The sequence below is a fragment of the Capsicum annuum genome, chromosome 7, assembly GCF_002878395.1.
Source record: "Capsicum annuum cultivar UCD-10X-F1 chromosome 7, UCD10Xv1.1, whole genome shotgun sequence".
NCBI lineage: Eukaryota > Viridiplantae > Streptophyta > Magnoliopsida > Solanales > Solanaceae > Capsicum > Capsicum annuum.
The window spans coordinates 178,212,789-178,225,263 of NC_061117.1; the positions used below are offsets into that span (position 1 = coordinate 178,212,789).

Genomic DNA, 12,475 nt, shown 5'->3' on the forward strand with positions numbered 1-12,475 from the left:
GGTAATGATAAAGGGTAGAGCATGAAACTTAAGCAAGCTCATTTTGACCACTAAACCAACAGTAACTAATAATTCTTATATATATTTCAGGGATGCTCCAATACAAATACAAGAAATATGCCAAAGTTCATGAGTTGAATGCCATCCCATGACCTATAAAGGTTACCCACCAACTAGAGTCATAGAAAAAAACTTTTCGGCCAAATCTTGAATTGAATTAATTATGCTTATTCCGTAATCGTGAATCAGAACTACCTTATAAAAACCATCCCGAATTGGTCATTTCAGCCAACAAGAATCAATATGAGCGAAAATCTCGGATATTAAATCAGCATGAAAATGAACCACGCTAAAAAAATATATATAACAGTTGCAAAACAAAGGAAAAAAGGTAAAAGGTATAACAACTCTAGCACCAAAGAAAATTGCAGTAACAAGGCTAAAAGCAGACTGTTTCACCATTCAAATTCATCAATGGTCATAATCTGGAATTACAATCTATTCCAAGATATAAGGAGGAAGGAGGATCTAATATGGTCCCTGTACATTATGTCAGTTGAATTGACTAAGTTACGCCTAAATTGCCACAGGATGCCTGTCAAGTAGAAGAAGAACGACCTTCCGACCTCCGAAAGCGATTGTTGACACTGATATTACAAGTTCCTATAGATGACATTCTAAAACCACCACTCCTATGGGTAGCATACAATTCATTCAAATAACAACCCCAGTTGGCTCGTCGAGCAGCAGATTAACTGATTCTCTGAAAGTAGCCTTTTCCGGAATCTTAACCTTGTATGCCTCTGATGGGGCAAAGAGATCAACAATGGAAATGCTCAGTTCAAGTAAACCCCATTTACAAAAGCCTTGGTAAACAGTGAAGAAACACTAGAAATAATAAAATGTGACGCCAGCAAAGCAATAAATGAGGTGCCCCATCTAAAAGCATTGGCTAGATAGTCAGCAGATTTTAGCTCTTTGTCAAAATCTTGATAAAGTTGTCTCAAGAATTTCACGTAAAAATGTGTTGTCTGCAGCAGGATAATCAGGAACACTGATGGCTGGAATTATTAGTCGTTGCTCTTCTATATTAGTGGAAATTCAACAAAGATAATGAATGAGGATCTCTCCGCCTCACGAAGATACTGGACGTTGCCATCCATGATTTTAACAAGTTTCTGGCTGATGTATAGGCCAAGACCTTCCCTTGATATGTTCTGATTGTAGTGGAACATATGTTGAATTAGCTCTTCAGGTACACCTGGGGCTGGATGAGTGATCCTGAGGTGAAATGCAAATATAGTCAGATTTAACATAAAGTGGAAGCAGATCAGTATCAAACTTTAAGGAAAACTTGGAGAAGAATTAGAAGAGAGTGTGAGATACTTTTATTATTTGAAGTGAGATTTTAACGTGATATAGAACTAAAGGATTACAAGATGAAGTATTTACGCATCTAACATTAACCGAAAAATAAAAACAACAATACAATACTAAGTAACCTCAATAAGACCATATGACCACTTCCTATGATGAAATTTCCCATGTATCTAAATTCTTTAAGTGCACAGCAGTGGGTTCAAATGATTATATTTAGTCTTCTAATTTTTGGTTTTACCCGTCTTGATGCTTGTTTGTCTACATTTTTACGTCTTTCTCAACTTCACAAAGTGAACAATTTTCCCCTTCACATAGTTAGAATGGTCATATCGATACCAAATTACAATAATTTGGAAGAATATGGATAATAAATTGCAGCTCTATAAAATTTGGATAAATTGAGATAGTATAAAAAGAAATTCCTTCCTTTCTTCTTTCTTTTCTGGAGGGAAATCTCAACTTGCCCCTTTTCTTTCCATCCCCTCTTTTTAACAAGAAGAAAATGTTGGATAATATATGTAATGTATTACCCTTATGCTAAAGGGAGACAGAAAAGGAACACTCTAGATAGTTTCAATATTTGAAAACTCCAAAAATTAGCAAAAACTGCTAAAAGCCTAATGGAGTGCAGCACCTGCTACTTCTAGGTAAATTCTACCAGACCAGGGAAAAGCCAGTGGCGGAGATAGGATTTTCATTAAGAGGGTTCAGAAGTAAACATACAAACTAACCGAAGGGGGTTCAACATCTACTATATATACGTAAAAAAATAATTTTAACTATATATAAATAGGTATAGTTTTCCGTCGAAGGGGTTCCTAAGAGTAGCTCAGCCCCTGGGAAAAGAAATTCGAGGTAGATTTCCCCTATTTAATATGTTTATTATTTTAACCACGTATTACGTCAAGAGAGTTCAAAGATTAATGCGCAATACGGCATTTTAATGCTGTTTCACCAGGTCAAAAAGCTTTACTAGGAATTTTTCAGATTTAGCATGGTCTGCAGGTACATTATATGCATAGGTCACCTCCAATTCAAGAGAATTTACATGTTCACTTAAAGATCTACCATGTTTCATGCAGAGGAGCTTTCTTCAGATGTCATTAGAGCACAAATAGCTTTGTAGAATTGAAGAGTGGAACTTTGTCTACTTTGTCACAACAAAAACTAAAGTCTCTTCATCTAGCTTAATATTCATAGAAGTCAAATTTCTGTAATTTATCTGTTTAAACATTTTAAGCCGCACAATCACACTGTAAAAAAGGTCATTATTCCCCATAAAACAGCAAAATATGTACATTTGAGAAGCATGGAGTACAAATACCACCATGATAACGTAGCTAGGATTTCACTGAGTTATTTAGCAGTAGTTAGTTCCTTACAACCTAAAACAGGCACATAGATTTCGTTTTGACAAATGAATTGCATGCAAGAGAATCAATAAATCCAAATCTGAATGATAAGAGAATGATTACCGAAATTCAAGATGCATGACGTGCATCCTCGTCCCTATACGTTCCTTCCTTGGAATTACTCTTAAATGCACAGACGAGTCTTCAAAGGGAAGAGTAAAGAGGATAGCTGTGGTCAGAAAATCAGAAAGGACTTGTTGAAGCCTTAAATTGTCGCCAATCAGGTACAACTGTGATACTTCTACAGGTGAGTCCCATGTGACCTGAACCTTGCGCTCCTGACTTAGAATCATAACTTGATTAATGACCACTGTAACAACTTCGCCAAGATTGAACTCACAAGAGTTTATTTCCATATAGCTGAAAAGTTAATGCAATAATCAGGACTAGTTCAAACATATATAAAGATAATCACTATTGATACCTCCTCCAGTAGGACCAGTACCAGATCTTACACATCTAATATATGCTAAATGATTCAAAATATGAAAATGGTCTAACGCTAAGAATGCTTCCGGCAGACACAAACATTATCATATACCGCAGTGTGTATTAATCATACACTCCAGCGTGTATTGGCCATTACATAACATACCAACAGCTACTTCAAAATTACTTTCCTGATTAAAAGTACGTATTTCATACTTTAAGATAGTTATCATCAATCAGATTTGGAGCTTGGATCAGCCACATGATATATTCCACCCTCAACTCTTTTAACTTCTTGTTCACCCATGAGTTTATTCCTGCTCTCGTCTTCCTTTGTTAAGGGATGTCAAATCAAGTTACTAAACTGATGCATTACAGTATGTATTCTCTTAAAAAATGGAAGATATGTCTTCCAAGACCTTACACCAGATTTTTACTTCACAGTTGTGCCATCTCTTGCCTGTGTGAGCTTGCTCACATTGTCGGCTCACGTAAGACTAGATGTTCCATGATCTGGTGAATTTTGGACCGCTAAAACCCAACATATCCACAAAATGAGTGTCGCAAAGATGCAAATATTAAGATGGATGAGCAGTCATACGAGATTAGATGAGAACAGAAATGATCACATCTGCTAACAGGTACAAAGTAGCGCATATGAAGGATAAAATGAGATAATGTCGCTTGAAATGGTTGGACCATGTGTTACATAGGCCTAGGCCTCCAAATGCACCGGTTCTTAGATGTGAAAATATGATGAAACGTGTTAAAAGAAGAGCTAGACCAAAAATCCTTGGGAAAAAAAGTCATCTCAAAAGATTTAGAATAAACCAGGATCCAGGCAAATCTAGCAAAAGACGGAAAAGAATGGAAGTTCTAGAAGATTAGTGCTAAGAGACTCTTATTATAATAAGGATATAACCACTAGAGTATAGTAGAGAACCCTTTTTTAAGAAAATCCTTAAGTATGGAAATTGAAATATTATGGACCCAAATAGAGCATTTATGATGCTGCAGGTTCAGAAAATCAACGCCAACTAGATTGAGGCTTTTTGTGTTGTCCTCATCTGTGTTGCTCGGACTCGAGTGCGGTTATCTGATACACATGCGGATCTAGAGATCGGCTTCTTCATCACACAAATTTTGGAAGGGGTATGATCTGAGTGTGAATATGGGTGCTGGAACGGCCAATATATGTATATTACAACATATAATGTATAAAATATACATTTTGATTAGTTAAAAGTTATTGAACTTAAACTAATAACAATTTATTCTTTATAAAAACCAATGTTATATTCAAACAATATATGACATAAACCTAAAATCAGACAAAATACCCAATCAATCTATACTTCTCAGTCACAGAATGCAGTCAAAGTGTCCAAGGTAAGTTGACCAAATCAGATGTCGATCCCACACCTAGAGCCATACCCATGTCGTGTTGACACATGTGCGGCATCATTTTGCAGAGTACATGCAACATAGGTTGTCGTACAGTTGTGCCCTCTCGAATTCTCCGTTTGGAAACTAGAGAGCAGATCAATTTCATTTCTAGCTCACTATTTTCTTTCCTATTTTATACTGTCTTCTTTTTCCTATTTTCCCGAAATAGAGTAAGAGCCTTCAACATAACAGTGTCCATAGCATATATTGCAGATCATTAGCATTTTGAATACCTAAGGGAACTTCTAAGCAACGGTTCCTTCATTTGTTTCAATCCATCTCTGCCTTTCACCACAGAGATGCATAAACTAACATCAAGAATAGAGAAAGACGTCAAAGACTTTTGAAAGCAAAGATCTAAAGGATCAGCTTCCTTAGCAATCTCTCCAAATGCCAGGCACACACTTCATGAAAAAAAGGCAAGCTTAGTAGCTCTTTGTGAGTATATAGAAGCTACAGCTATGAATCTGATGCAAGAAATACTAGTGCAATGGCCTGAGCATAAAGCAGATATTTCTTCTTTACATAAAAAGTACAACAACAAATGCAGGTCAGATTATCATACCATTCCTCAATACTTTCAATATCAGTGTCATCAATGATCTTGGCTATTTGTTCTTGACACATTGTGCTTGTCTTCAGCAAATGCTTTTGCTCCTTGCTTAAATCGGAAGATTTCAGCAGATCCTGTATGCAGTTTATCCCATTTAAAGGGTTTTTTAGTTCAAGACGGACATAGGCCAACTTTTTAAGACTATTTTCAGCAGCTTGTTCTGACATTTTTTGCACATGCATTGCATATTGAAGTTCTGGACTAGGAACATGAAGAAAGCACAAGACCCCAGTTATCCGACCATCGGCATCAACCCTTTTATTCGCAGAGATTAAGGCTTCAATATACTTACCCTGTTTATTAAATAACCCGAAAAACAATTTCTCACCTTCCTCACCAGAAATTACTCTATTCAATAATATCCTAAGCTTGGTTAATGTGTCTTGATCTTTCACCCTGCAACCGAAGTTATTGATTGTGAAAACTTCACCAAGAAGCATTTGATCAATGACCTCCTCCCTCTTCAACGCAGTTAACTTGTGCATAGCATCATTCCATTCTACACATCTTCCATGTTCATCCATCACAAAAATTGGAGGAATTAAAGGAGATGGGCTGCGGACAATTCCAACATAATCACCTTGAATGCGGCTATATTTGTCCTTAATCAGATTTAACCCAGTAACATCTTGCCCAATAAAGCAAACTCCAACAATGTTTTGTTTTACGTCTCGACTACAGCAGGCATTAGCCACTATCGTAATTGATTCGACATTTCCTTGAGGACCAAATGTTCTTAGTTTAATTTCTATATTTTTCTCCTCCTTGCCTGCAATTTAAATATCAAAGTAGAATCATTTTCAAGGAAAAATACCCGACAGAACAAAATAAGCACATAAGTTATTGCATGGAGCCAAGCGGTACTACCAGAGAAATACAGACAGGAAGGGAGAGAGAACTACCCTGAATGACGATCCTAACAATAGCAACATCAATAACATACCCAGTGTAATACACAAGTGGAGTCTGAGGAGTGTGATGTGTACGCAGCTTTACCCCAACCTTGTGAAGGTAGAGAGATTTTATCCAGTAGACCCTCGGCTCAAGTAAAGCATGTCAAAATCAAGTACGAAAGGGCAATAGTGTAGAGAAGTCATGCTGAAAATAATGGAGAAAGAACAGTAGCAACAACAGAATGGTATGATAATATCCAACATTGAGGAAGCAATAAAGTACAAGTTTTCAGACTGCCTAAGGGGGCATAAATGTGAAAGACCGGCAATGCCCAACTGCAATGTTTGAAACAGTTCATCTAATTCCACTTCAGTTTCTGACACTTCCTTTGTTCTATTTAGAGCATCACGTTAGAGGTCTTTATTCATGAGGAAACAAACTCAAAATGAGACAAAATATGCTATTGATAAATAAACAATTTGACGTAGCCAATGCAGAGCGTGCATAAGTTGTAATTTGAGAAAGGAAAAATAGATAAAGAGGCATGAAACATTTTTTTCACACTATATATTAAAAGTGCAGACCGGTGCACTAAGCTCCCGCTATCCACAGGTCCTAGGAAGGGCCCGGCCACAAGGATCTATTGTACACAACCTCAACTTACATTTCTGCAAGGGGCTGTTTCACACTGTACATTCATCTACATATTTTAAATATTGCACTAACAAAGTAAATGCCAAGGATAACCAGAATATCACCTTGCAAAGCGAGGGAGAGAACACCTTTAATTGCGCTTGTTGTACCATCAATAACCAAATCAACCAAGGGTACACCTAAAGCTTTCTCTACTGGCAATCCAGTTAGCTCAGAAACTTTAGAGTTCCATCCATTGATATGGCCTGAAGTATCAACAGCCAAAATGGGTATTAATGCTGTCTCAATGAGACGAACCATTTCGTTTGTGACAATACGAAGTTCATCCACTCTATCTATACTGGTATCTACAGCAGGGACATTCACAATCATTTTAGAACAATCATCAACCTCATCTTGCAAAGATCCTCGCAATATCAGCTGCAGGGAATGGATGGCATCCATTTCCACGTCTTCCCAAGGCAGGCTCCGCCGTTTAACAACCTCCAGAAAGGCTTTAAATGATGACCTTGGGTGCATTTTTCTTCCTTCATCCTCGTCTCCAGGAACATGTTTTGCACCACCCCACTTGATCTCTTTAGCTGTGTGGGAGCGGAACCAGAAGAGGAAATCTTTTGAAGTTATTTTTACAGCAGCCATTCCACATACCGCATCACCGAGCACAGAAGCACCTGGGTAGCCTGCGTCCATGAGGCTATCCGTGTTTAAACCTGTGCTATCACCATGAGATTCATAAAGCCATTCAGCTAAATCTCTGATTTGGGACTCCGTAGGGGTAACACCAAGCAACCAAAGTTTGTTTCTGTAGTAAAGTGCAGCCCCATCACACCTTACAAGGTCCATAACATTAGGAGACTGAGTGACAATCCCCAAGGGAGCATATCTTAGAAGCATGTCGCAAAGAACAGTTTGAGTTCGTAGTATCTGCTTTTCCCTAAGTTGAGCTGCCACTTCCACTTCCTTATTGATCTGAACACTGAAAACTTGAACCAAGAACTCACATGCGTATCTCAAAGGAAAAGGAAGAAATCTAGGACAACTGTGATGGCAAACTACCAAACCCCACAGTTTTCTTCCCATTTGCTGGTCACTATCCAACTCATCATCTTCCTCATTAATCATCACAGACATCGCCATAGATGCAATAGTACCCATGTTGGTCATGTATTGTGCATGACAGCCATGGGGAGCTCTTAATGCGGATCCACCAAGGCTCAGCGACTGAGACAATTTTGGATCTTGAAGCACCCTAATTGGTGGAGCTGAGCAATCACATATCATCCTAACCTTATTCTTCATGAAGAGAAATCTTGAAGCTTGTGGTATATCTGTAGCAGGATAATGCAAGCCAAGATAAGGTTCTAGTTCAGGCATACGGCATTCAGCAACTACTTCCCCATGTTCATCCTCATGGAATTTGTAAACCATAACACGATCGTAACCTGTCAAATGATTCACTTCTCTAACCAATACATCACATAACAATGATATATCTCCGCTTGGCAGAGATTGCAATTTTGCAATGGCTTTAGCTGCTAGCTTATAAGATTTCAAAGCTCCTGCTGTAGTTACGGGGACATCATCTGGGTTTACAGGCTCCAAATCTATTACTAATCCAACATCAATGCGGTGCAGAATCGCATAAAAGGGCTTGCCTGAGTTTTTACAGTGAACCAGAATAGGATTTAGCAAACTAAGTTCTCCAAAGCTAGCTGCTTTTTCAAGAGCAGAAGCACCTGAAGATCGAAACAGTGTCCTGACATCAGTTCCAAAGGTCAGAGCCTCTTGCTGTTCGATGGTCGGAACTGCATGAGGTATCAAGTCCAACATTTCTGGTGCATTTTCACTATACGCTATGACAGCAAAGCTGTGCTCATCGATGGCAATCATACAGCCAAATGGCTGAATTAGACTTCCCCTTTGCATTTTCTGGAGATAAGCAGATACAGTTGAAGATGGGACATTGCTAGTGGAATTAGACAAGCTAACTGAATTAGAGTAATCAAACAGTTGCTCAGAGTCCTCAAACTCCACATGGAGCTTTGCATCAACTGAGGTCTGAGCAATAACTCTAGCACCATGCCTAGATCGCGCTGAACTCCCCCTCGAGCAATTAGTCTTGTTTGTTGTAGAACTAGAAGACATCTCTGTAATCCTCCTCTTTGTTTCACTTCCTCTACCTACTCTTCTATTGTTACTTCAATAGATTCTTTAATCATCAACAACATATCAATATTGAGGATGGAATTCCCCAAAAGCCTAGAAGAATCAAGAATCTAAAATACAACAACAAAAATTGAAGACCAGACAAAAACTCCAAAAGGTCTCTCTCCCTTTATCAAGAATACAAATACCAAAATAACATGAAAAGAACTTACACAATCTTAATCAACTAGAAGATATTAGTAATAGCGTAGAAGAATCAAGAATCCAACCAAAATTCAAGACCGGACAAAAACTCCAAAAGGTAAAGTCTCCCTTTATCCAAGAATAAATATGTAATACCAAAAATAAGATGAAAAGAACTTGAAGTATCTTTATCAACAAGAATCCACCAAATTCAAGAAAACAACATAAATGAACAAAAGTTTTTTTAAAAAAAAAAAAGAAAAAGAAAAAAGGTGATACCCACTTGAACTACCTTGTACAAATCCACGATTCCATTTTTAAGAAGAATTCAAGAGCCCCATGTGAAGAAGCATCAAAAGACTATAATTCTCCAACTTATGGTGCTGATTGTCATTCACTCAGAACCAGCCAAATGAAGAAAATTGGTCAGCTTATTCTGACATATACTTTAACTTTACCAACGATAAAACATTTAATTATTACAAGACTGGCAGGAGTAATTAATTAAGTTGAAAGACCAATCAGGAGTAACCAAACCAACTGAAGTTTGCTGTAACGAAGAAAGTAAACTTGCTAACATGAGGCCACAGCAGCACAGAAAACATATTTAGGATTCATTTAAAAACGGAAGGCACTCTATGCCACTACATTTTAAAAAATAAAAATAAAAAATTCGATACCGCTAATTAAAATTATTATATTAAATACATCATTTATGTCATGTACTAATATTCAGATTATTATTTTATTTTCAAGTATATTATAAAAAAGGGTACTATTATTATAAATAAACTTAATTTGCTAGTGTTTCTTGAAACTCTAAGGCCAAATCCATCAATAACTCCATCAACTTAGCACAATCTTTCATTTTGGCGTCTTAACTGGATGTTGTTCATTTTTGGCACCTCAAATAGCCATAAACTGTGTCACTTTGAAACCTTTTGCTGATTCAACAAAGAAAGTATATTACACTCGCTTTTGGACGTGTTTCAAGGGTATTTTCGTAATTTTTGAGTGGTATTTTCGTAATTTTCTTTTAAAATTATTGAAAATGATTAGCCAAATCACTAACAATTGGTCCAATGAATTAATGACACGTGTTTTAATGACCAAATAATTACAAAAAAGTCTCTCACATTGTCTTCTCCACACAATTTTTCTGTAGCTTAACCTCCATTAATGGAGGTTGAATTTTTCAAGAATCAATGGAACACACTAACAACAATCAAATTACATCCAAAACAGCAATCAAAAATTCTCCTCTTCCTTCACGACATCATTAACACCCAAAAGAAAAAAAAATGTTCATTCCATCAACACACATAAAAAACACAACAAAATACTCATTTCTTCTCCATTTTCTTTTACCTACTGAACAGACACATACGACCTTCTTCATAAATACACAACATCAGCCATCTCTGCATTAACTAAACTTTTAAATAAGAAATATCCAAATCAATATTTCTCCAAAACTCCTAAAAAATGTAAAGAACCACTAAAAATTCAATAAACAATACTTAAATCAATATTTCTCCAAAACTCCTCAAAATGCAAAGAATCACTAAAAATTCAATGATTTACTTCTTTTTGAAAAATTTTATCAAACACAAAGTGTGCAAAGAAAAGTGAGATAATTAAGGAGGGCAAATGTTTTTTTTTTTTTCCATAAGGATAATGGATTCTTTACTAGTAGGAAAGAATCAAAAGGCAAATTGATCAAAGAAAAAAACCTTAAATATTAACAAACTACATGGCATAAGAAGGATTTAATTATTTATGTTTTCTTCTGTTAAATAATTTTTTAACTGAACATTGGTCTCCTCTTTCTCCATGTCTAAAATTCGTGAAGCTTTTAAGGCGGATCTATCATCATCAACAAATGAGGAGGTATGTTTAATTTTCTGGAAAATTCTACCTCTGTTAATGGAGGTTCAACTTCCATTAATGGAGGTTGAACTTAAAAAGGTTAGATGGGGAAGATGTAGACTTTCTTGTGATTATTTAATTGAAAAATCATGTGTCATTAATTTATTGGACACTTAGCCATGTATTTTGATCTTTTCTTTTTATTTTAAAAAAATTGTGGGTGTAAACAATGATGTGGCCTTTAAAATGAGTTGGCACAAATTAATTGATCACTTAATCAATGCTAGAAGCGCGTGGAATTCACGCACCAGAGTTGATGTCGAAAGGTGCCAAAGTGACACACTTTATGACTACTTGAGGTTTCAAAAGTGAACAACGTTCACTTGAGGTGCCAAAGTGAAAGATCGTGCCAAGTTTAGGGTGCCGCCAATGAGTTTGGCCAAACTCTAACTTAAAAATTTATTAATGGACACTTCCTTTCTTGAGAAAATTGAAGGAAAGGTGTCATTTAAGTCTTGAATAAAGGATTGGTGACATTGATCAACTTAAAGGGTCAAACATAAATAGTGAACTTAATTAAGTTAATTATGGACTTGATTAATATTTTTAAAATTTTCTAATCTTTTTAAAAATATAAATCAACTCACACCCATTTCCTCTCCAAATCAACCATCTCTCTCCTCTCTCTATCTAGACTATGTCTCTCAAGCTTCTTCTAACCAACAGTTTTGCAAATTTGTCCCTTTAATTCCCAGTGACTTCAACCTCCCGTCGATAAATAGTTAGGCTTCGAGTTTTTTTCAACTTTCAACAATCAATCGACATGACAACATTGCTCTCTGACGACAATAATTTCGAGTTCTTCATCGTTCCTTTTCTTTTTTCATAGGTAAAAAATTAGGGTTTTTTAGTTATTAAGAAAAAAAGGAACTTGAGTCAACTTCTCTTCTAGCATTGGTTAACAATTTCAATATTTATTGCTTATTTAAATTGGGTACCGAAGAAAAACATAATTTCTGGCATTTCTTCTCTTCTCTTTCCAAAGTAAAATATGATTTTTTATTGTTATTGTAGTTCGTATTGTCGAACTGTTAATTTTATTTGTTAGTGTCTGTTGAGTTTTTTGAAGTTTGATTTTTGTTGTTTGTATTTGTACAAATAAAATAATAATTTTGGTGTTTTTTGTCACTGTTGATATTCTTGGTGTTTGTGTTGTGTTGGTGTTGCTGGGTGAATTTGTTGTTGTTCTTGATAAAAATGGCGTATTTGATATTAAATGGTGATATTGTTGTTGTTCTATTGAATAAAATCTTGCTACTATTTTTTTCCTGCAACAGATGAACCATCTGATGCAACAGCTGAACCGTCTGATGCAACAGATGAACAATCTGTTGCGACATGTCCAAGACTTTAATTTCTCCCGATAGAT

The 12,475-nt window shown here is 36.2% G+C and overlaps 1 protein-coding gene across 1 annotated transcript; it reads right to left on the reverse strand.

The window, feature by feature from the left end:
* Nucleotides 1-425: 425 nt before the first annotated feature.
* LOC107878104 (phytochrome C) lies at nt 426-9,792 on the reverse strand. The gene is made up of 4 exons (XM_016724986.2): nt 6,933-9,792; nt 5,233-6,049; nt 2,856-3,152; nt 426-1,281 (listed from the first exon to the last, which is right to left on the reverse strand). Exons 1-4 carry the CDS (start codon nt 8,971-8,973, stop codon nt 1,086-1,088), a joined length of 3,351 nt encoding a protein of 1,116 aa, XP_016580472.1. The 5' UTR covers nt 8,974-9,792; the 3' UTR covers nt 426-1,085.
* Nucleotides 9,793-12,475: the final 2,683 nt, after the last annotated feature.

What these genes read in the sequence shown, in the direction of transcription:
- LOC107878104 (XM_016724986.2), bottom strand. Translation starts at nt 8,973, where the DNA reads ATGTCTTCTAGTTCTACAACAAACAAGACTAATTGCTCGAGGGGGAGT. An exon ending in ATTGAAAGTATTGAGGAATG is followed by an intron (nt 3,153 to 5,232) that starts GTATGATAATCT and finishes TTAACTTTTCAG; the next exon opens with CTATATGGAAATAAACTCTT. An exon ending in GTCATGCATCTTGAATTTCG is followed by an intron (nt 1,282 to 2,855) that starts GTAATCATTCTC and finishes ATTTCACCTCAG; the next exon opens with GATCACTCATCCAGCCCCAG.